This window comes from Chanodichthys erythropterus, chromosome 18, assembly GCF_024489055.1.
Source record: "Chanodichthys erythropterus isolate Z2021 chromosome 18, ASM2448905v1, whole genome shotgun sequence".
Classification (NCBI taxonomy): domain Eukaryota; kingdom Metazoa; phylum Chordata; class Actinopteri; order Cypriniformes; family Xenocyprididae; genus Chanodichthys; species Chanodichthys erythropterus.
Genome location: NC_090238.1, coordinates 30306446 through 30330756, shown reverse-complemented (window position 1 = coordinate 30330756; position 24311 = coordinate 30306446). Strand labels below are relative to the sequence as shown.

The window sequence follows — 24311 nt, the reverse complement described above, 5'->3', positions numbered from 1 at the left end:
GATTTAAATGTACACTATATATATATATATATATATATATATATATATATATATATATATATGCTGTGGGAGCAGCATCAGTGTTGCCAAGTCAACGGTTTTTCAGCAGAATTGGGCTACTTTAACTCTGTTGCCATGGGTTGTTTTTCATGTCTGCGGGTTGAAGCAACTCCAAATAACATGATATTTAGACCCTGTAATGCAAATTTTACCTAGGGAACCGTGGATTTTACCCCCTGGAACGAGTTTTGAGTAACAATTGGGCAGGTTTTGTTGCAAAAACCTGGCAACCCTAAATGGCATAGGTTAGTTGTCACAACAAGAGAGAAAGGTTGATATGGAGCACGATAAATCTTGAGCCTCAAGTGAATCACCCATTTTAAACAAACGCAGAACAGAGAAGAGTCTGCTGCCCAAAAGAGAACAAGACTCACGCTCGTAATAAAACCTGAATCAACATTGGCTTGGCTTTTTGGAAATGGCGAGAACTGAGGGATTTGAAATGTTGTAAGATGCCGTATTTATTACTCAGCAGGTGAGTAAGGTATTTTATTGAACAGATAAATTGCTGTATGTAGTTCTCTAACAGAGTTCATAGTAAAGCATCATCTATCGTGAAGGGTTATTTCATTATGGTTGTTGTAGTGCTGTGCTGGACTTTATTTTTAAGGAAGTGCCATGTCTGTTAATGGCTATAGCTACAGTAACATCTTCAGCTAGCTTGAGATCTTTTCCATCTAAACTGGTTATATCTCTTAAGCCTACTAGTAGTGAATGTGAAAACCATATTCAATACAGTCATGCACAACCAAAACAATGTTTTTCCACAAAATGCATGGTTTAGTTTTTTTAACTGCTAGATGGCCAAACATAGTATACCTTTAAGTGTAACAGTTAAAATAATAATAATAAAAAAGGATGACAGATCAATAAACTTTATATATATATATATATATATATATATATATATATATATATATATATATATATATATATATAATTATTATTATTATTAATATTAATTATTATTATTTTTATAATGTCACATAAGCAAAGGAACTGTAGTCCTAAATATAAGTATGGCTGCTATTACCTGTGACACTACAGATGAATCACAGTCATGCTGGTATTCAGTACTACAGCTTATGTGATACTGCTTTTACATTAAAAGTTAAAAACAAATAATTAATATTGAGTTAATATTAAGTTAAATTAATAGTAAAATAACGCAGACAAAAATAATTTTGAATCTTTCTTCTCTGCCCATGAAAATTATTTAGTGATACAAACAGCAAAAAGTCCCAGTGTTGTTATACTAAATTTTAGCACACATGGAATGACACTTTTCCAATCAAATTACAGGAGACTGGAACTTACATACACATATACACATATGAATGAATGATTAAATAAATTACTTTATATATAAATAATTGATTTATAAATATACTTAACTATATAACCATATCGTTTATAAATAGAAAAGAACAGTATTTATTAGAAAAAGAAATCATTTATAACATTATAAAGGTCTTTACTGTCACTTTTAATCAATTTAATGCATCCTTGCATAATAAAATATTTTTTTTAAATTCTGTTGAATTTTCCTAGTTACCTTTCTTAAAATAGAAATAGCTACTTTCAAAACTGCTTTGTACAGTTTAGAGCAGTATTATTTTCATAGGACTTTTATTATATATTCGTATATGTCTGGCAGCCATTCAGAAAAGACTTACCTTTGCTGCCTTCACAGTAACTCACGTATTTACGAATTAGCGGACTTCCTGGGCGTCAAACGCAACACTGTTGCATCAACAGCATCACCCGCTCGCCAGAGGTACGTGTATGAACATTATACTATGAAACAATACTGTACGTGTGCGTTTAACACATACATACGGTGGGTTTGATTTGAATGCAAATACGGGTTGTGCTCGATTTTTTGTCTTCTGCTGAGATTGATGATTTGGTGGTGAATTTCACTTTAGTTACGCGACGTGTCAAAACTGTTGCTGTGATTCATATGTGCTTCAAATGTCAGTTGATGGCGATTACGCACAAAATGTAGTTCAACAGTCTTATTTAGCCTATATTTACACATGACCATATGTTAAATAACCAATACGGATTTTTTAATTTGTTCTTGCAGATTTTGTGTTTCAGTTTTTAATGAGGTTCTTTGAAAGACTCCTCTGAGTCAGGTATGAGTTTTCAGCTTTTTTTTTTTTTTTTTAAATCAGATATTGTGATAAATATGATGATTTATGCATTTCATGTTTTTTTGTGCTCTAGAGATGGAGAAACTAGAGACATCAGAGCTTCAATCTAGACTGTCATCCCTGTCTGTTTCTTCTTTCCCTGGCATAACGTCCAAAAACTGTGAAGCAAATCCTTTAAACAGGTTTGTGAATTTTTATACGAGTTCCTAAAATGGTTGTTTTAGGGTTCTAGAGTATGTAAACCTCATCCTTCCCACTGTCATTTTGAAGACTTCAAAGCACAGACCTTTCCCAGACAGTAATCACACCGGACAACCAAACCAAAATGGACGATAACAGCAATAACAGAGAGTCTCAACAGTCTACTGAGGTATATTAAGTTCAAGCCTGTCAGGAGTATATATATAAATAAGTGAGCTTCAGTGCTGTTCTTGTATGTATGTATGTATTGTGCTGTTGTCAATAGGAGCCCAGCGCATCTCTCGGGAAAGCAGAGGCGGGTGACTCACAGGAGAGCAGTACTTCACACCCCGGGGAGAAAAAAGGTTAGCGCTCCCCTATTAGAGAAGTGAAGCTAAGCTCAGGAAACCTTCTCATCATGTTTCATCATTGCCCCTCGAGAACAAAGCTGTCAGAAAAAAGAAAGATGTCTATGAGTGTGCTATTCATAAACTTAAAAAACTTTAGTCACCATGCAATCAAAATTGACGATTGTGATTTTTAATGGAATATTGCAGCACCTCTCTTCCCAGTCTGTCAGTAACACTCTGTTTAGTTCCCGTCTCTATGTAGCCCCTCCCTCTGTAAAGCGCAATGTGCTCTGATTGGCCGACTGGACCAGTGTGTTGTGATTAGTCAACCGCTTCCAGCGAGTTTCAGAAATGTCACACATCTTACCATAACCGCGAGTTTCAGCACACTACGGCCCTGTCCCAAATGGGCACTCGCAGCCTTCCTGCCAGTCCGCACTTACGCAACGTAACACCGCTTTGACTTTCGGGAAGAAGTCTGCTGCTCGCTTTAGTACGGGCTCGGCAACAGTGCGTATCAAAGCTGCATATCGACCGCAAGGACCCTTCTGAAACCTTAAATGACAAATAAAACACCCTATGGTTTTGTGGGTTTCACAATCACGTGCATGCTGCGGCCATCTTAAGTCCACAAGACCAAGTGTATAGGAGCCTACTAACACAACACAACCAGGCCTTGCCCCTTTTTTTGCATAGCCTTGGGCAGGAATTATTTAAATGAAGGATATTGTGACGTGTACATTTCTTAGAAGAATACTCAAGACTACAATCGAGGCATTTCAGGTTCAATCGAGAGTTCAGTGCTTACCAATATAGAGAATATATTGTGTTTTGTCACATTTTTCATGCTCAAACAGCAACATTACAATCTAAAGAAAGTTGAAAATGTAAAAAAAACATAATAGTTACTATTATTACCCCCCACACACACACTCACACTCACATGAGATCAACCAATAGCAAACCACTACCATCCAACAATACAATTATCCTACAAGTCCCATCCTACATTTCTTCTCAAGACTATCGCAGCTTCCATTTCTTCGCATTAATGACATTCAAAGTATGGGAATCTTTCTATATATAAATGAATAAGCATATGTGCATTTTCTTCCAATTCACCACGGGGCAGGTGATCATGTGACTATACTTTGCTGTATAGCGTGCTTTTTTTAAAAATAGCATGCAGTGTACAGTATATAGGCCAGGTCTTGTAGTATGCAGTACAAAAGTTGTTATATATAGTATATAAGTTTCTGATTGCATAAACCATGTTGAAATCTGCTGTAGAAGATATTGATATATAGTATAAACAGATATATGCACAACTCAATTTTATAATATGCCAGGTCTGCATATCTACGATCAGCTGAAGTTATGATAATGAACTATAACTAAACTAATTTATAGCAACAGCAAGGTCATGGGTTCGATTCCCAGGGATTGCATGAACTGATTAAATGTTTACCTTAAATGCAGTACGAGTTACTATGGATAAAAGTGTCTGCCAAATGCATAAATTATTATTAATATTACAGTCAAACCAAAATGTATTCAGACACCTTGAACATTTAATTCATTAATACAGTTTATTCACTATAGTTTAAAATATGGTAATAAAATATGACAAGATCTCAGAGTTAAACTGTCAGAAAAAATTAATCTTAATTATGTCAGATAACACTTAAGCAAAACATGGTCTGAATAATTTTTGGTTCCAAATTTTTATCAGTTTTACTGGAAGTCCGCTGTATGAAATTTTCTTTGAGTATAATATGTATATTTTGCAATCCTCACGTACATAACTAGTACCCACTAGTAAAAATATATCAAAAACGTCGGAATAATTTTTGGTTTGACTGTATTATAGATTTGGCAGAAGGCGGCTTTATTCAAAATGACTTGCATTACATTTAAAGTATACATTTAATCAGTTCATGCATTCCCTGGGAATTGAACACATGATCTTGCTGTTACTATTATTAATAATAATTGTATTATTATTATTAAAATTATCATAAAAATACTTTTTTTTTCTTTTGATTTTGGGGTGGTTTGAACGCATGCATTACTGTACAAATATTCTCAAAGTGTTGAATTAAAGATTATTAATTGAGCGGTCACATATCTCTTTGCAGATCTTCCTCCGATGAAACCAGCATCCACATGGACCTCTGTGGCTTTGAAGGAGCTGAAGGCTAAACTGCGTCAGGAGAAGGACAGCATGGTGACGGTATATCGTGGAGACATTATGACCGTCTACGTACCCGTTGTTCCTGAGGCCAAACGCGTGTGCTGGGAGTTCGCCACAGATGGCTATGACATCGGTTTTGGGGTTTACTTCGATTGGTCACCTGTCACTAGCCGAGCCATTACGGTCCACATTAGCGAATCCAGTGACGATGAGGATGAAGATGACGAGCTGGAAGGTGAGGGAGTTTTTCCTGTTCTGTTTTCAGTTTTTGTTCAAACTTTTGCTTCTAGTGTCTTTTATTGCATCTTGAGTGCTTTGTGGATCCACACAGGCATCTTCAATTGTAATTAACAGATTAGTTTTCTTGAGTCATCCAGTTAATTACTTATCCTGGTCATATTTCACTCCAAATCCAAAGAACAAAATAAAAATAGTATATTTTGAATGAAAAAAAAAGCCTATTTTTCCATGTCTTTTTAGGATGTTACACAGTCCACTTTAACTGGTTAACTAGTTGTCCGTCACGTCATACAGCACGAGAGAGCCGCTCTGCGCTGCACAAACGCACGTGTACTGTGTGTTGCTGGTTTCTGTGTGTGGTTTCGCTTTTGGTAACTTTCAGTGATGGATATATTAGCTGTGTGTCATCTGAAGGTTTTGAATACAGTCGCAGTCTCTTCTTCACCGCAGCGGCTCCTGTCAGTTTTGTGTTTTATGCGGGAGAAAAATTAACTTTTCAGTTTTATAGACTGGTATTACTTTGGTTACTGGTTGGAGACTATGGGCTTGACTCCCGTTGCACGTTCAAAACGCTACTTTAAACTGCTGTGTGAACTGGGTGTTTCAGGAATCACACCGGTAAGTGAATGCGGCTGTCATTCCCGAAAACTGACAGTATGAATGTAGCCTTAAGCAACCTCCCACTAATTTTTTTCTCATTATTTAATATTTTTATATGAGAATTATCTATGTACACTACACTATTGTGTCAAAAGTTTGGGTAAGTTTAGGGAAAATAATTGTTTCGTTCAACAAGGATTCATTACATTTATCAATTTTCCATTGTTACAAAAAATTACAAAAATTACATTGTTACAAAACAAATTTAAAAAAGTGACCCTGGACCATTAAACCAGTCATAAAGGTCTTTTTTTTTTAAATTGAGATTTATACATCATCTGAAAGCTGAATAAATAAGTGTTCCATTGATGTATGGTTTGTTAGGATATGACAATATTTGGCTGAGATATTTGGCCAACTATTTGAAATCTATCTTGAATCTGAGGGTGCAAATCAAAATATTGAGAAAATCGCCTTTAAAGTTGTCCAAATGAAGTCCTTTGCAATGCATATTACTTACAAAAATACATTTTTGATATATTCACAGTAGTAAATTTACAAAATATATTAATGGAACATGATCTTTACTTAAAGGGTTAGTTCACCCAAAAATGAAAATAATGTCATTTATTACTCACCCTCATGCAGTTCCACACCCTTAAGACCTTCGTTAATCTTCAGAACACAAATTAAGATATTTTAGTTGAAATCCGATGGCTCCGTAAGGCCTCCATAGGGAGCAAGATCCATAAAGGTACTAAAAACATATTTAAATCGGTTCATGTGAGTACAGTGTTTCAATATTAATATTATAAAGCGACGAGAATATTTTTGGTGCGCCAAAAAAAACAAAATGACGACTTATTTAGTGATGACCGATTTCAAAACACTGCTTCAGGAAGCTTCGGAGCACAAATGAATCAGTGTGTTGAATCATGATTCGAATCGCGTGTCAGACTGCCAACGGCTGAAATCACGTGACTTTGGCGCTCTGAACAGCAGATTCGATACACTGATTCATCTGTGCTCCGAAGCTTCCTGAAGCAGTGTTTTGAAATCGGCCATCACTAAATAAGTTGTTATTTTGGGGGGTTTTTTTGGCGCTCCAAAAATATTTTCGTCGCTTTATTATATTAATATTGAACCACTGTACTCACATGAACTGATTTAAATATGTTTTTAGTACATTAATGGATCTTGAGAGAGGAAATGTCATTGCTCCCTATGGAGGCCTCACTGAGCCATCGGATTTCAACTAAAATATCTTAATTTGTGTTCCGAAGATTAACGAAGGTCTTACGGGTGTGAAACGACATGAGGGTGAGGAATAAATGACATTATTTTCTTTTTTGGGTGAACTAACCCTTTAATATCCTAAAAATGTTTGGCATAAAAGTCTGTAATTTTGACACATACAATGTATTTTTGTCTATTGCTACAAATATACCCGTGCGACTTATGACTGGTTTTGTGGTCCAGGGTCAGGATGTTGTGCCTTTCGATGTTCTTTACATCAAAGAATACTGAAAAAAAAAAAAAAGTTTCACAGTTTCCACAAATATTAAACAGCACAGCATTTTTTCTAACATTGATAATGATCAATGTTAGAATGCATATTAGAATGATTTCTGAAGGATCATGTGACACTGAACACTGGAGTAATGATACTGAAAATTCAGCTTTGATCATAGGAATAAATTACATTTTAAAATATATTAAAATAGAAAATTTAAAATTGTAATAATATTTCCCAATATTATTGTTTGGTCAAATAAATGCTGACGTGAGAGCATATGCATAAGAGACTGTCCAAAAGATTTATTAATTTATTTTACAAAACTGTACAATACTTAAAATAAGTAGATGCATATAAGGAATACTTCCAGTGACATATGGACAATTGTCTTGTCAAGCAGGCCCTGTGGTTCCAGGAGATGTTGAGAAGGGCTCTAAATCAGTTGCAAACTCGAACTTGGGAGAGATCCTGCCTGTGTACCGTCAGGACAGTCATCTGGCAGTGCAGGGCGGCAGCCACGAGTTTCCAGGAGACGACGGCACATACCTGCTGAAGTTTGACAACTCGTACTCACTGTGGCGGAATAAGACTCTGTACTACAGAGTGTACTACAGTGCCTGAGGAAACAAGTGCTTATTTAAAACAAAGGTTTCAGTGATACTGTTTTTCATCGTATGTATTAAATAACTGTATAATTCTTGCTATTGTTGATTTGTGCTTTTTGTTTTATCCAAGCCCTATCATAGATCAAAAATTACTTTATATATGTATGTATATAGACACAAAATGCTTTTTTTAAGTGAATCATGAGGCTCATGATACGTGCAATGTGTTTCGTGTGGTTTTAAGATGTTATGTGCAAGATGATATATTTCATATAAAAGGTCCATATATGTTTTATAATTGTATTGTCTGACACCACAACAGAACTGTGGCATCACATATCAGGGACTACAGAGTAATCAGGGAAAGAATATGGGTGGCAAACCGGGTCGAATCCTTTTCAAGCAGTTCTACACAATTCAAAGGCAAACAAAGAAAGTGAGAAAGTCAATGTAGGTGACGTGGCAGAAGTCACTGTTGATTCAGGTAATGATATATGAGTGTTTTTTGTTTCTTTGGTTGGTTTCTTGCTGTTATATGTCTTATAAGATTACATGGAGCAGCATCAGACACTATTTCTTACATACTTCTAATATTGTGTTTGTTTTCTCAGCCACAAAGACACTGGAAGCCACACCTAGTTAAGATATACTTAAAACTCATATTCATATGTTTCATTGCAGTTGTATACTCTACTAAGATGGCAATCACATCAGTCACCAAATAGTTAAAGCATGCTTGTTTACAACTTTAAACCATTTCCTGCCACAAAAGCTAATTGGTTGCATATCTGATCCAATATTTACACGTCCCAGGCTCTTATTTGGCATGATTAAGGGTTGTTTGGTCTTTGAGGTCTGTATAGACTCAATGCAGATGGCCTGTTGAAGACGTTTTATCTACATTAATGCCAAGGTGACTTGGAAAACTGCAAGCATTTAGGTTTCATGTTTCAGATATGTTCATTGGAAGAGCGTTCTTGCTTATATCACGTGCAATATGCCACACTAAGTACTGCCGGAAGGTATAGTGTTTAGTTCCCTTTGAATACTTAAGGATTTTTGATTATGAATACCAAATCACGCTGCAAACATTTCTTTTTGTACCTTAAAATATTTGCATGTCTTGAGAGACTGTTGCATTGTGCTGCTGAGGTACTTTATTCTGCCGATGTGCTTTTCTGCTCGTCCACCTTTTTGTATGATTTGCATAATATATATATATATATATAATGTTTGTCATCCTTTTCTTGATTTTTGTTTCTTGTGTGTTGTTCACAATAAACGTTGACGGTGAATTCAGTTTGCTGCCTGTTGCATATCCAGACTTATGACTCCTTCCTGTTCTTCCGAAAATACACTGCACTTCCTTGTGAGAGTAAAGCCATAAAAAGTACTTTTTCAGCATTAAAAATTGTATGAACATGCTGCATTTCCTCTTAAACGGAGGTTAATGTTTTGAGCAGCAGAATTAGATGTGCTATTCTTTCTTATTTTAGATAGAGGGCGCTCTTTCTTCATGACCATATATATATATATATATATATATATATATATATATATATATATATATATATATATATATATATATATATATATATATATATATATATATATATATTATTTAATTATTTAAAAATAGCATGTTTAATTATGATTGAATATAAATATATACCAGATATTAATATATCTGTGGGTTTTTTTATACATTAGATAATTATAAACAAATTAATTAATACCATAAGCCCATGGGTTGGTAATTTATTTATCACAAAATGTAGCACTGAATTTTTGTATCAGTATGTCCGTTATTTATTTTTTCATATTTTTTTTATATTTAATTTCGCTATTCATGATTATTCATTTTATTGGCATATTTTAATGTATTTAATAACTTTTTATTTTTACAGAGACGTCACCATAATCAATCATTTTCAGTATAAAAATGTTAATTGATCATGTGATCTGTTGTGCATTGTGTTATTGTATTGTAGAAATAAACAACTACTAGCCTATAAAAATAGATGATAAATAGAAATGTTGTTTTGGGAACTAACTGAAATAAATACGTTTAAGTACTACAATTACTGAAACTAAAACAAATAAAATAAATTAAAGCTACAAAGAAATATAAAAAAAAAATAATAAAAAAAATGACAAAAACATAAAATAGTCTAGTATTTTCATTTTTTAATTTAAATATTTTTGGTTTAATAACTGTCTAATTGGTATTTTTATAAATAAATTAGACAATTATTAACAAATACATTTGTATAATACATTTTGGATCACATTTTGTGAAAATACAAATGGATTCGTTCGTTCACAAAATTTACTGAGTTTTTGTATCAATAGTTTCTGTATTTAATTTTCGAAACCTTTTTTATTATTTTTTAATTTAAATTATTTCAGCCTATTTATTTATTTACCTATTTATTTATTTATTCACAAAAATGTAATATACGTTTTGTATAAATAAGTCCCTTGGTTTTTAATTATTTTGTTATTCAGGATTGTTTATTTTTTATTTACCATCACAAAATGTAGTAGCCTACTGTTTTTTTGTTTTTTTTTTCATGTTAAAGCAGAGCTAAGTAACTTTTTTTTACCTTCATAAATAGTTTTGTAAGTCCTTACGATGGTTAATTGACTTGTAGTGGTGTGTTTGAGGCGTGCACTAACCCCCTCTGGCACGTCACGACAAAAAACAGCACTTGCAAGTTGAGCTGCGCCGACCCGACACAATCTCGCCTCATATTCACGTTCACGCGAGAGTGACAAAATGCTTTACGGTAATTCAAAAACAATGTATATATTATTGCTGCGTTCCAATTCGCCTACTTATACTACGCCCTAAAAGTATGTACTCTTTCTGTGAACAAAAAGTACTTACTTTTGAGTGTGTAGTAAAAGAGTAGACAAGCTTTGGGACATACTAACACGTCATACAATCGCGTCTTTTCTCTCTGTCGCATCCAGTCACCGTAAACTGGCCTGTCAATCATCTTACATCCTCCACATTTCATTTAGTTAATTTCCTACCGTATCAGAGTGAAATACAGCACGTTGATCTGCAGTCGCGAGTCTTTCATGTGGAGAACTGTCCTCATATTAATGCATAATAATGCATTTAAAAGTTAATGGCCATTCGGATCTTCATAAAAGTCCACATTGGTATTTGCAGATGAAAAATAACACGGGTAATAAACTGATTATTAGTCACTCAAATCTCTCAGCGTCGATTGCATATATCCGCCATGTTTTGTAGTTTTTTAACACTTTTTACTCGTGTTTGTAGTTCTGAACTGAATCCTCGTCCAATGCGCAATGGGTTGTGGGCAATATTAGCCTCTATAGTGTGCACGGATCCACACTTCGAAAATCTACCGGAAATAGTAGACCATCCGGGGACTTTTGGCATACTCTTTTCAACATACTATGCTTTGGGACACACTTATTTTAATCTCACATACTATTTAGGATGGATAGTATGGACATTGGAACGCAGGGTATGACTTTATAAGACAATTTCGAAAATTACCCACCTGTATTTGCAAACCTACTGCGCTGGTGAGCGTTGTAGTCCAGAGCTGCGCTTGGAGTATTTACGACAGTGTGATTCACCGAAGGAACCTGTAGGGGGAGCTTCGCAAATCCTTACTGAGTTCTTACTGAGTTTAATTGGTCGTGGCGGCGCGCGTGACACAGGAGGTGATAAATGCAGCGGAGGTCGCGCGTGACTGGCTGCAGTCTGGCAGGCCGCACACCTGGAGCACAGGAGGAGTTTGATCGAGTCAACAGAATGGGCAAAGTGCACTTTTATGCCATCTGGTCCTTACGTGAAGCACCTCGTCAGTTTATACGGTGGGCTGTTTCGATTGAACTATGTAACCTAATATTAATGTTTTACCTGTAGCAGGTGGCAATTAATCAAACATGAAGGGTTTCAGATTTAACTTTTAAAGCAATGACTATTTCTCAGGGTAGAAGAATACAAAAAAAGTAGCCAGGCATGCTGATTCATTTGAGGAGAATTGTCTACGTGTAATTTATTTTCTTTTAAAATCCTATATAATTGCCAATGTAATAGCATATCTGTATTTAAAATCTATTATACACTAATAGTTTTTTGCAAAATTAAAGAAGTGAAACAAACCATTCAGTCACTCACATGAGATCATGGCAATAGCAAACCACAACCATCCAACTATTCAAATCAAGACTTGACTTCCTTGCTTCTATATCTATAATCTTTGCTTCCACCCAGGTTAGCCTTTTTTGAATGTGGTTGATATGGACATGTGTTTAGAACTTTGCAATAAAACATCATAATTTACAACATGGTTTTTGAAACCAACATAATCACTGCTACCAAGCATTATTTACACTATATAGTCGATAGTAGGCCTATAATTGTAGATCTACCCCTTGGGAGGTGGTCATCTACCTCCCTGTATGAAAGCCTTTTCGTTGTTTTCTTTAATGTACCCCATTTAGAAATGTCAACCGTAAGATGTACCAGGTTCAGATGCCGTTACCTTTACCGAAGCAGCTGATAGTATTTGGTTTAGGGGAATGGTCATCCTTCTCCAGTGACACTGAGATCTCTGTGGAGGTTCTGCTGGGTCCAGAGGTCAAATCACAGGTCATCGGGACTCTTTCACCTCGCTCCAGGCAAGTACAGTGAATATTCGGATTATAGTAGTGCCCTGCACTAAATCAGTTGGCTTAAAAAAAAAAACAAACAAAAAAAAAACATAAACTTATAAAACTTGAACTGAAAAAACTTGGCCATGGCAACTAAGTGAAATAGTACTAAAATTGCTACGACTGGAAAAAAAAAAAAATTAAAACTACATAGAAATATAAAAAAGCAAAAAAAAAAACTGAACTGAGCTGGATAATGCCATCACTGTTTACTCCAGTGCTGATACAGATAAATGACCTAAATTAATAACTATTGATTCTTATATTGGAATTAATTCAGTACTGAATTTACTTAAGATGGATACTGACACCATTTTCTTTAAGAGCTGCTGTGCAGCCAAAATTACATACCAGTTATCACTGTAAAACTGCTTTGACACAATCTGCATTATAAAAAGCGCTATATAAATAAAGGTGATTTGACTTAACATAGAGTGGTGCAGGTATGATGTTACTTTGTACTTTGTAGGCCAAACCTTGGAAACGAGTGAGGATTTTAGCACTTAGGGTTCCTTCATCCCGAAGTCGATGTTTTTTTTTTTTTGTTTTTTTTTATTGTATAAATATATAATATGTTCAGATATATTCAGGTATGTTCAATCTTTAAAAAAAAAAAAATCTTTTTTTTTTTCTCCATCACATTAAAAATAACATTAAAATTGGATAATATTTAGAGTTTTGAAGTGCTGGAAAAAGTGTGAAGCATTCGGAAGTCTTGAAAAGTGCTTGAATTTCACTCAAAAGTTTGCATGAACCCTAAAATTAATAATGTAAAAACATTCAACTCTTTCTGCCACAATACCATGGTTACTACATTAAATCCATGGTGAATGTTGGTGATTTGTGGATTGAAAAGCCTTTTATAATATGTTCGTTCATGGCACAGTGTTTCTTCTGGTTTCCACATCAGTGCTGTTTGATCTAATATCTGCAGTTTAATAGAGAATTCTGTGCTGAATTTGAATGCTTTTCACTAGATCTTGCAGCGCTGTTATTAATACTGAGCCAAATTCAACGGCTTTCTCACTGGATCTCCCACCGCTGTGTAGTAACGTGTCTCGTGATCAAGATCGGTAAACCTGTTCTGAGTTCATGCTGCGCAAATATTGGTCTGAGCTGGTAAACTATCCATGCTATGTAGCTCAACCGAGAAGCGCTGTTTTGTTTTGTTTGCCATGTTATGTTTTTCACATGCAACAGAAATGACAGCTCTAACAGTTCGGCAACCAGTGCGACCACTAACAAAATTTAGTCGCACCGGCAAAAAAAAAAAAAGTTGCAAAATGCAAGAAAGGGCAATTAACTGCCTGAGACACTGACAGTTTACAGCCTGCATTTTATCTGAGAAACTTTCTGTGAAGGTGTCTGATCTGGCAAGGAGTTTGGACTCCTGAACTCCTCGCTGAAGCCACACAGAGAGGCAGGAGAGGAGTTTATGCCAAAGTCATGCTCCGCATCAATGGACAGGTATTTAAACCCCAACGCAAGTTTACGCCTTCATTCTTTTCTCACTAATGCAGATTGCAAATATTTTGCAATGTAAAATATGCATGTATGTCTTGTTTTTTCCCTTTCTCATCCATCCATCACAAACTTCTTAAATGTTGTTAAACTATATATTATTTGAAGGTGAGATCCAGTTTTATCAGCAGTACTCCACGAGTGACGAGGAAACGTCTAGCGCTGAACCACTCCTCCAATCCGTCCAGCACCCTTCTCAGCAGCGGAGAGAGTCACGATGTGAGTCATGCTTTGCTTACGACTTAAGTGAAATGATCCATTCATTGTTCATTTCTAACTCAGCCAGTCTTCAGATTTCAAGACATAAGGTTAATGAAATGCCTCAAGACATGACTTGTGATGAAGAGAATACACTTCTCCTTATGTCTCTATGAAGATCACCCAGAGATCACCTGCCGAAGGAAGCGTCAGCTGCACGGAGCTGGGCACAAGCAAAATGGAGACAAGGGAAAACACTCTACTCAATGTTCAGGGCGTGTGGCCAATGGTAAGGAAGGAGTCATCCACAAACTAGTTCTTCAGCAAGTAGATCATCTCCAGGCAGCAAGAGAGACTCAAATGTGCACACTTTCTGTCTTTGTTGTGTGGTTTTGAAGGATAAGACTCCAAGACGCTCCATTATAGGAATAAAGGGGTATGTTTGGAGTTCTGAAGAACTGGAAAGCCCTCGGGATCCAAACCGAGTTTCAAGCCCGAAGAAACGCAAACTGCGTAAAATGTCTGCAGTAGATTTAGAGGACGAGACTGCCGTCAAACGTGTGAAGAGTTGCAGGGCGGGTAAAGGTTCAATCCTCTGCTCGGATGAAACATTTTTGATGTTTATTTATTTACACACTTTGAATTGCACTGTTACATTGTCATATTTTCAGAATTAGTTGATATAACTATTGAAATGTCATAGTTTATTTTTTATTGCATAAACTATGAAGTCTTTTGTATCACAATGAGAACCCAAATATGTGTAATATTTTGAAATATTATAATATTTGTTGACATTTCAAAAAGAAAATGTGGTACATCCTGTTTAACTGTCCATAATTACTGGTGTTTGCCAAGGCAAGCTATTGCCCATAAAAAGTTTTAGAATTGTTAACATAATTACGATTAAAACACTTTGGCCTGGTTCCACAGACAGGGCTTAGATTAAGCCAGGATTAGGTTTTAGTTCAATTAGGCATTTTAAAGTGATAGTTCACACAAAAATGAAATTTGTGTCATTTATTACTCACCCTCATGTTGTTCCACACGTGTAAGACCTTCGTTCATCTTCGGAACACAAATTAAGAATTTTTTGATGAAATCCCAGATTTTTTTTTTTTTTTAAACCTTTAATAGAAAGCAACAAAATTACCACATTTAAGGTCTAGAAAAGTTGTATTTTAGTCTGGAACTAGGCTTTTTTTAATCTTTTGATTTTTGTTTTTCAATTCCCATGTAACTGGTAGAAAAGCTTCTGACATTGCATTAAAATCTCAAAACCCCTAACCCTAAAGTGTTTTATTTATTTTTCAGACTGTCCGTCAAAACGCTGGAGCCACGCAGTGTGTTTGAGTGATCCTGAAACGGCCATTCTGATTGGTGGAGAGGCTGATGACCAGGCCAGGTGTAAAGACTCGATATGGAAATTGGAGATTGGTACGTTAAACTGTTTTGTTGTACACAAAAAAAAAATAGTTGGAAGAATGTTTGTAACCAAGCAGATCTCACATAGTAGGAAAAAAATACGGGGGGGCGAGATCACAAACGTTCTTCCAAATATTTTCCTTTGTGTTCAGCAGAACAAAGAAATTTATACAGGTTTAGAACAACTTGAGGGTGATTAAATGATGACAGAATTTTCTGTCCCTTTAACATACTTTTAATGGTAATAATTCCCAGACAATGATTTCTGGTTCCCCATGGACGTCTCATCATCTGATGTCAGTCCACCAAGCGCACAAGGTCACACTGCAACCTTTGATCCCGAGTCTAAGGTTGTCTATGTGTACGGTGGTCTGAGAGACGGCCAGCGATACAGTGATATTTATGTACTGGACACTATAACATGGAAGTGGAAGCTTGTTTCTGTGAGTATTGGATAATTTATTTTTGCACCTAACAGTTTAGGATTTGTATATGTTTTGTGTAACAGATGATCATTTACAGTTTCTACATATAACATTTGGGTTCGGATAGGCAAAGGGAAATATCCCGTCATTGGCATATCACAGTGCCACAGTCTATAAGAAGGAGCTGTATGTTTTTGGAGGGGTGCAGCCCAGCCGATGTCCTGAAGGCAAGGTTTGCAGTAATGCATTGTACATCTTTAACCCAGAACATGGTCTGTGGTATCAACCGATTGTGGAGGGTGACCGTCCTCTGCCCAGGTTTGGGTACGTAGTTTTACTTTCTCTTTAAGGGATAGTTCACCCAAAAATGAAAATTTGATGTTTATCCGGGGCATCCAAGATGTAGGTGACTTTGTTTCTTCAGTAGAACACAAATGATGATTTTTAACTGCATCCGTTGCCGTCTGTCAGTCAGATAATGCATGTCAATGGGAACTCCATCTATATAAATAAAAAAAAAACATGCACAGAAAAATCCAAATTAAACCCTGTGGCTCTTGACGACACATTGACGTCCTAAGACACGAAACGATCGGTTTGTGCGAGAAACCGAACAGTATTTATATCATTTTATATAACCTCTAATACACCACTATGTCCAACTGCTTTGAGCATCTGGTGTGTGAGGTCTGAATGCACTCTGATGCTGGAAGTGATCTCTCGCGCTCATTGACATATATATGAGTGCAAGAGATCACTTCCAGCATCAGAGTGCATTTTTATACCTCACACACTGGATGCTCAAAGCAGTTGGACATAGTGGTGTATTAGAGGTTATATAAAATGATATAAATACTGTTCGGTTTCTCGCACAAACCGATCGTTTCGTGTCTTAGGACGTCAATGTGTCGTCACGAGCCACAGGGTTTAATTTGGATTTTTCTGTGCATGTTTTTTTGACTCTTAAAGATTGACATCCCATTGACATGCATTATACAGCTGACAGACTGCAACGGTTGGAGTTAAAAAGTATAATTTGTGTTCTACTGAAGAAACAAAGTCACCTACATCTTGGATGCACTGGGGGTAAGCAGATAAACATCAAATTTTCATTTTTGGGTGAACAATCGCTTTAACAGTTTGAAACATGAGAATAAGTAAAATGACAATTTTCACTTATTGTGTGAAATAATCCTTTAAGTTTTTTAGCCTTAGATTTTAGTCCACTTATTTATAACTATAACTATAATTTGTCCTAATTGTTTGTTGACATCTACATCAGGCACTCCACCACGCTGCTGTCCAACAAGATGATCATTTTTGGTGGGAGAAAAACCGCCACCTACCTCAATGATCTTCACATCCTGGATCTAGGTAATGACCCTGAGCACATGGGTATCATCATCTTACATGACAAGAAGAGCTGAAAGTATTCACTGTCTGCTGTGTTCATATTATCCCAGTCTCAAATACTAAGTCTTTTCTTTCTTGCGGAAAAGGCTTCATGGAATACACTGCTGTAAAGTACGAGAACATGCCACCATTGGCCCGTGGGTAAGACTTCAAATTATGAATTAACTTATTTTTTAAAGAAAACTAGAGTATGTTCATAATGAAGAATTTCTAATTACAGTTCAAAAAGGGGTAGGCTTGTGGCCAAGTGTGCAGTTCATGTGTATTGAAGTGAAGACTGAATTTTCTTTTTCTGCTTGATTTAACTGGACAGGTTTCACGCTGCTCTACCCGTGTCTGACAACAGGGTGCTGATCAGCGGAGGCTGCAGTGCTGTAGGAGCCCTACAGGACCTCCATCTCTTTAACATAGGTCTGTCATTCCCTAATTTACTACATGAAGTATCATACAAATAACTATTTTATAGTGAATTAAAGATTAATTACCTTAATGACTTGTGAAATGGTTTTACAATGATACTGATGGGTAATGTTGGCGGTAAAGCATTACAAGTAACTTGAGTTACATAATCAGATTACTTTCTCAAGTAACTAGTACAGTAACACATTACTTTTCCAATTTACAACAAAACATCTGTTACTTTTTCAAATAAGTAACTCATTATTTTTTCACATTTATTTACCGACAGCTCTCCTGTCCCCATGTTGAGAGAACTAAAGTGCAGAGGTGTTGTGTGCGCTTTTTGAACATGATGAATATTGTAGTTCTAGACTAAATGTGAACATGCATTTATTCATATCTCTTGCATGAAAACATTCAGTATTCCTCGAAATGAATAAAAACAATGAAATGCAATCTCAGAATTACACAGAATCCTGTAATAGTTTTGGTTTGTTTGAGCTGCGCCCTCTACTGTACATGCATAATATACATTTCCTTCAGCCTGAGGTTTATGCATTTCACTTTTGGTGTGAAAGGGCCTTAGGATTTGCCAAAAATAGAACTTTTTTGTTGTTAAAAAACAAACAAGCAAGCCCAAATCATTGATGGGTTCTTTGAAAGGCTTTACCGTTATTAACCTGAACGGTTTGATCTAAAACGATGCATGTTTGCAGATACCAGCTCCTGGACATCAGTGGTGTCCCCATTGCTTTGCTCTAAGCCTCGCGCAGGCCACAGTCTGATAAGCCTGGGTGGTACAAAGGCTTTATCTTCAGACCCGAGGGATGCAAGGGATCGCCGTCATGGCAACCGCCTCTCTCTTCAATGTACCATCCTAGTATTTGGAGGGTCAGATTGTTTAGGAACCTTTTATAATGACACCATTAAATGCATGGTTGAACTCCCTGTTTAGGATCAGGGACTACAGGATTTTTTTAAGAAATTAATGTAGGGTACAACAGGAACGTAATGGAAAAAATTGGAAAATGAGAAGCACTTTTATTGGTTTTTAACGTTGCATTGTTGCAGTTTTAGCATGAACAGCTGTTTTACAGCTACCGTTTTAATAGTGATTTCCTTAAAAGCAAGCAAAGCCTTCACTCACTTGCATGTGTAGATTTGTATTTAGTACATTCAGAGACTCAATGTATTTTTGTGCAATAAATGTTTTCTCTTATTTTGCACGTATTTTACACCTTTTCACGTTTGTATTTTTGTCCACTTTGTATGTTTGACGTTATACTCACACAAGTCACTGGCATGTACAGCTCATCTCTTGTTCATGGATGTCTGAAATTTGCTAAAAGCGAATCCACCAAAGCAATAAATGCAGTACTTTGCGATAAAGAATCTGAGCTGTGTTACCTTTTCAATGAAGAGTCTCACAACTGTTTATCAAAGTTGATCAATTTATTAATTTCATTATGGATCATTAGAAAATTATGCCTGCAAATCATCAGGAGTATCAGGCTGATGAGATGGATGACTGACTTTGAAAGCATCGATCTCAATTAAGGTCTGGTTTAATCGTCTGATAGTAGGGAACTGGGACATATCCACCTTGAACCTTTGGTAAAAGATGATAGAATTAATGTTTGTTTTGCAAAACTCTATAGAGTGCAACAGTGCCTGCTCACTTTTTCAGAAGCGTTGGTTCAGGAAGTCTTTTCCCTCCCGTTAATTTTGCACATAGGGGTTTCAAAAAAAAGTCTTTGTTAAAGCGCTATAACCCATGAACCAACTCAACCAGCTACGAGGTGAATCATAAACATTACAAAACTGGATTTGAAGAAAAAAGTATTTGAAAATCAGACAAAGGTACAATAGCTCTGATTGGTGGAATTTTCTGTACAGTATCATGGGTAATGTTTTCACCACGGATTCTGGAGTTAAACCCGATTATTTTAAAACCAAGTTGAAAAAGTTCGGGCTGACGGCATTAGCAGAAGCAAATACTGTACCATGGATTAACCACCTTGTAGTTCATAGTAGGTTTGTCTTTAAAGGTTTATGAGTTATAATTAAAAATATTTTTCCCTATGGAGAAATTGAATGGAGGTTTTGCTTCCGGAACCTGACTGCTGCACTCTGTAATGTTTGCTTTAAAGACACATGCTGTACCTTTCGGCATTGTAGACTTGAGGCACAAGACAAATATCTGCCATGGATATCTGGAGGATGAACAGTGTAGCAATGTGGTGATTTCAGAGCAAAGTTGAATTTATAATTCTAATACACTACTGTTCAAAGGTGTGGGGTCTGTAAGATTTTTTTTTTTTTTTTTTAAAGGAAAATACTTTGATTCAGCAAGGATAAATTACATTTTATAATAATATTTCACAATATTATGGTTCTTACTGTATTTTTGATCAAATAAATGCAGCCTTGGTGAGCATAAGAGACGTCTTTCAAAAGCATTAATCTTACCCACCCCAAAGATTTGAATATACCATATATTGTGATTTATATTGATTATATTTGATGAAGTATTATTACCTCATCACCTACACAGTATTTTCCTGCTGTCTGCTTCAGGATAGGCTCCAGAGCTTCAAATAACACACAATAACATTCCATTATACAATTAAAGCCATTAGACATGTTAGGAAAGTAATTGGATCAAAGATAAAAACAAATAATCTGACGGCAAGATGTCACTGCATTCAAAAGTCCTTAAAGGGTTAGTTCACCCAAAAATGAAAATTCTGTCATTAATTACTCACCTTTATGTTGTTCCAAACCCATATACTTTGTGAGCAAAAAAAAAAAAAATGTTGTAAGCACTTCTGGGTTCTATGTCAGAACGCCGGCTCAGTATTGGATGGCTCCTGCATCAGCATCACACGCATACGTCGTGCTGCTCACGTGAACACTGTCAGAGACTGACACGGAAGAGAAGAAATTGAACCACTGTAGTGGTGTACATGGACTATTTTAGCGATGTCTTTACTACCTTTCTGGGCCTTGAAAGTGGTAATTGCGATTCATTCTATAGGGGCTCAGAGAGCTCTCGGGTTTCATCAAAAATATCTTAATTTGTGTTCCAAAAATGAGATTGAAGGTATTATGGGTGAGGAACGGCATGAGGGTAAGTAATTAATGACAGAATTTTCATTTTTGGGTGAACTAACCCTTTAATGAAAAAAAACTCACCCTCAAATCCTCGGTTGATGAAATGTTGAGCCCACTGTACCTTCCCTGCTCCGATTTTCTGAATCACGTACAGATTCTGAAACAAAATCATTAAAAATGATGGGTCATTAAAGGATTAGTCCACTTTTAAATAAACTTTTCCTGATAATTTACTCACCCCCCATGTCATCCAACATGTTCATGTTTTTCTTTCATCAGTCGAAAAGAAATTAAGGTTTTTGATGAAAACATTCCAGGATTATTCTCCTTATAGTGCACTTCAATGGCCTCCAGATGGTTGAGGGTCAAAATTAGTTTCAGTGCAGCTTCAAATGGCTTTAAATGATACCAGATGAGGAATAAGCATCTCATCTAGCGAAACAATTGGTAATTTTTGAAAAAAATACAACTGCATATACTTTATAAACACAAAATATTGCCTTGAACGTACTTCCGGCTTCCGCATTCTTCAAAACGCTTACGCTGTATGTCCTACGCCTTCCCTATTCAACTTAAGGAACGAACGCGGCGCCGGTTTCGTTTTTTTCCATAAGTAGAATAGGGAAGGCGTAGGACAGGGTTTTGAAGAAACTATAAGGAGAATAATCGTGGAATGTTTTCATCATTTTTCGACTGACGAAAGAAGGATATGAACATCTTGGATGACATGTGGGTGAGTAAATTAGCAGGAAAAGTTTATTTAAAAGTGGACTAATCCTTTAATGTAATGCTTCACTGACATTCCCTAAAATAAAGCACTGATGCACAATTCACTTGTAGGGGAGAAGTGTTAATAACTTTTCCATGTGATTGGACATGATTTTTACCTCACAGATGATAAAATGAATGGAAACTTTTTGTTAAAGGAGCGACCTAGTAGTGATAGAAATATAGGGGTTTGGGGTTGGGCTCTTTATATTTGAAGCCAAAACTTTAACAAATCATACATTTTTTGTTTTTGTGTTCGAAAAGCCGTTTCACTCAGATATACACTACAAAAGGAAAGAAAAGACTTTCGTTTCATGCCAACCTTAAAAATAATCTCATGTCTCACTCGCCTGGAGGGGCTGGATCCCTGATGCGATGATGTCACAAATGATGCGCACATGAGCCCGCTGCTTTGGGTCTGCAGGCAGGAGGCGGGGCTCTGGCCGAGTTTCCTCAATGTACTGGATAATGGCCAACTGTGTTAAATAACAAATCAATGTAAACACAAAATAATATCATTTCTGTGTGCTACAAAGCAGGAGAATCCATGTTCTTACCGACTGAGACAAGGTGATGCCATCGATGGTGACTGCAGGAACTTGCTGCATTGGATTAATTGCCTTGAACTGATCTGTGAGCTTGTGAAGAAGACTACTCAGTTAAGAGAATTGACTTAGTGCCAACATGGAATGCTATAGAGCAGAGGCTTTCAATCTTTTAGGGGACACAGACCACCAAATATGATCATCCTTGTGATGGTTATCAACATTTATTCTATTGAACACAAAAGAAGATATTTTAAAGAATGTGAGTAACCAATTGACTTTTTTCCTACTGAGGAAGTCAATGGGTGCCATCAACTGTTTGGCTACCCACATTCTTTAAAATATCTTCTTTTGTGTCGAAGAGAAGAAAGACTGATTTGGAACAACTTGAGGGTGAGTTTCATTTTTGGTTGAACTAAGCAGTCCACAGTTTGAAAACCCCTGTATAGTCTAGATAATGCTATATTAATATTAATAATCCAGTGCAAAGATTTCTGCAATATACCTGTTGCCCACCATCCTTGATGAGATTTACTGGTTTTTGCTCATATTCAATGCCTTTCAATGCAAATGCTAGAAATATTAAAAGACATTTAAAAGTAGAGAAAATTTCATATATGCTGAAATAGATTCAAGTAATAGAATGATCTTCAAGACTCACCTATCCGCACTCTCCAAGAGCAAGAACTCCTAAAGTATCCATAAAGAACAGGCTAGAACATTAAAATACATTAGTCAAATAATGCATTACAAACAATAACTTAGTTTAGGATAAGCAACAGCATATTTGAACCTTTGCTTGTGTGTCCATGGTGTTCATATATCAGTTCTGTAACCACTGAAACTATACAAGGAAAAATTACTACTACTTGATCAACCAATGGGATTCAGCACCAAAAATCCTCCTCCTGGCTGAATTCCTCGTGACTAAGCAACTTCAATGGACTTCGGAAGACATCGGGAAATGATTTGGTCCGTGTGTGCGGACCCCATTTGCAATGTTCAACCAAGCATAGGGGATTTATGCATTTACCTTGATTATACGTGCAGCTGATGCACTCATATTAGATTGCTGGTCCCTGAGAAGAAAGGATTTTGTTTGAGATTACAGAGACACAGTGATGCTCTACCTATGGGTTCACTAAACAGTCCTTCTTATGATTCGATTCATGTTGAGGATTCGGTCGAACAGAATCGCGAACCGTTTAAGATGACTATATGGGAATAAAACGTGAGAAACGAAACGATAATTGAATCATTCATATAAAAAATATATATAAAGATAACATTATTATTTCTTATTTTGGAAGTCATATTCTTATTTTTATTAGCAATTTTGACAAAAATGAAATGTATGAACAATAAACAAACAAAAATGTAACATGTAACATGATCTAATATAATCGAAACAACCGTTTTGCCACCGAAAAATTAAATAAAAATGCCGCGCTACATGACACAAGTGAATCATTTTCTTATAAAATGAACCGTTCGAACGAACCGAATGCTAAAATGATTCAAACTTCTCGATGCACACTTTAGTTCAAAACAGTGCATTCATTTGACTTTAAGTCAAGACTAAATCGCGCAAAACGGTGTGGAGGAAATAAAATGCCTATAAAAATAACGTTTTTGTCGTATTACATAAATTTGTCACACGTCTTCAGTCTATGTAATTAATAATTGACAGGTTTAAAACCCTATCTCTTCCTAGGCATCTGAGCTCTCGCCTATGATCTGTGTCTGCGTCATGAAAGAAACGCCTTTCAACAAACGCGCACTGCCATTGGTGCATCATTCTACATTTCTAACCAACAGATTGCATGAATTTGGGGGAGTATTTGGTTTTGGCATATAATTGGCTGTTTGAACACTACATCCCGCCCATTCTTAAA

At 36.0% G+C, this 24311-nt stretch overlaps 3 protein-coding genes across 11 annotated transcripts; 2 read left to right on the top strand and 1 right to left on the bottom strand.

The window, feature by feature from the left end:
• The first annotated feature begins 370 nt into the window (after positions 1 to 370).
• tmed8 (transmembrane p24 trafficking protein 8) lies at positions 371 to 9221 on the top strand. Of its 3 annotated transcripts, none has more exons than XM_067368278.1 (8): positions 371 to 535; positions 1754 to 1837; positions 2150 to 2201; positions 2293 to 2401; positions 2490 to 2589; positions 2686 to 2764; positions 4888 to 5178; positions 7697 to 9221. In XM_067368278.1, exons 4-8 carry the CDS (start codon positions 2295 to 2297, stop codon positions 7918 to 7920), a joined length of 801 nt encoding a protein of 266 aa, XP_067224379.1. In that variant the 5' UTR covers positions 371 to 535; positions 1754 to 1837; positions 2150 to 2201; positions 2293 to 2294; the 3' UTR covers positions 7921 to 9221. The 3 variants fall into 3 exon arrangements, with proteins under 3 accessions (XP_067224379.1, XP_067224381.1, XP_067224380.1); XM_067368280.1 differs by having other exon boundaries at positions 377 to 535; positions 7700 to 9221; XM_067368279.1 differs by lacking the exons at positions 371 to 535; positions 1754 to 1837 and adding an exon at positions 1847 to 1900.
• A 2448-nt stretch (positions 9222 to 11669) lies between these two features.
• On the top strand, positions 11670 to 19226 carry zgc:163014 (uncharacterized protein LOC100038766 homolog). Its single transcript, XM_067368299.1, has 13 exons — positions 11670 to 11765; positions 12399 to 12575; positions 13970 to 14075; positions 14238 to 14348; positions 14506 to 14616; positions 14726 to 14906; positions 15642 to 15764; positions 16008 to 16195; positions 16305 to 16501; positions 17460 to 17551; positions 17677 to 17731; positions 17904 to 18001; positions 18706 to 19226. Exons 1-13 carry the CDS (start codon positions 11704 to 11706, stop codon positions 18942 to 18944), a joined length of 1740 nt encoding a protein of 579 aa, XP_067224400.1. The 5' UTR covers positions 11670 to 11703; the 3' UTR covers positions 18945 to 19226.
• Positions 19227 to 19462: 236 nt separating this feature from the next.
• gstz1 (glutathione S-transferase zeta 1) lies at positions 19463 to 24206 on the bottom strand. 7 transcript variants are annotated; one of them, XM_067367921.1, is made up of 10 exons: positions 23450 to 24206; positions 23210 to 23260; positions 23078 to 23129; positions 22922 to 22989; positions 22429 to 22509; positions 22222 to 22347; positions 21185 to 21260; positions 20528 to 20580; positions 20153 to 20202; positions 19463 to 19598 (listed from the first exon to the last, which is right to left on the bottom strand). In XM_067367921.1, the coding sequence occupies exons 2-10, from the start codon at positions 23234 to 23236 to the stop codon at positions 19472 to 19474; spliced, it is 660 nt and encodes a 219-aa protein (XP_067224022.1). In that variant the 5' UTR covers positions 23237 to 23260; positions 23450 to 24206; the 3' UTR covers positions 19463 to 19471. The 7 variants fall into 7 exon arrangements, with proteins under 7 accessions (XP_067224022.1, XP_067224025.1, XP_067224020.1 ...); XM_067367924.1 differs by having other exon boundaries at positions 22194 to 22347; positions 23078 to 23106; XM_067367919.1 differs by lacking the exon at positions 23210 to 23260.
• Between the last annotated feature and the right edge of the window lie 105 nt (positions 24207 to 24311).

What these genes read in the sequence shown, in the direction of transcription:
- tmed8 (XM_067368278.1), top strand. Translation starts at nt 2,295, where the DNA reads ATGGAGAAACTAGAGACATCAGAGCTTCAATCTAGACTGTCATCCCTG. An exon ending in GAAGCAAATCCTTTAAACAG is followed by an intron (nt 2,402 to 2,489) that starts GTTTGTGAATTT and finishes GTCATTTTGAAG; the next exon opens with ACTTCAAAGCACAGACCTTT. An exon ending in ACACCCCGGGGAGAAAAAAG is followed by an intron (nt 2,765 to 4,887) that starts GTTAGCGCTCCC and finishes ATCTCTTTGCAG; the next exon opens with ATCTTCCTCCGATGAAACCA.
- zgc:163014 (XM_067368299.1), top strand. Translation starts at nt 11,704, where the DNA reads ATGGGCAAAGTGCACTTTTATGCCATCTGGTCCTTACGTGAAGCACCT. An exon ending in TGCTCCGCATCAATGGACAG is followed by an intron (nt 14,076 to 14,237) that starts GTATTTAAACCC and finishes TATTATTTGAAG; the next exon opens with GTGAGATCCAGTTTTATCAG. An exon ending in GGAAGTGGAAGCTTGTTTCT is followed by an intron (nt 16,196 to 16,304) that starts GTGAGTATTGGA and finishes GGGTTCGGATAG; the next exon opens with GCAAAGGGAAATATCCCGTC.
- gstz1 (XM_067367919.1), bottom strand. Translation starts at nt 23,479, where the DNA reads ATGAGTGCATCAGCTGCACGTATAATCAAG. An exon ending in CAGCTGCACGTATAATCAAG is followed by an intron (nt 23,130 to 23,449) that starts GTAAATGCATAA and finishes TTAATGTTCTAG; the next exon opens with CCTGTTCTTTATGGATACTT. An exon ending in CATCAACCGAGGATTTGAGG is followed by an intron (nt 20,581 to 21,184) that starts GTGAGTTTTTTT and finishes TGTTATTTGAAG; the next exon opens with CTCTGGAGCCTATCCTGAAG.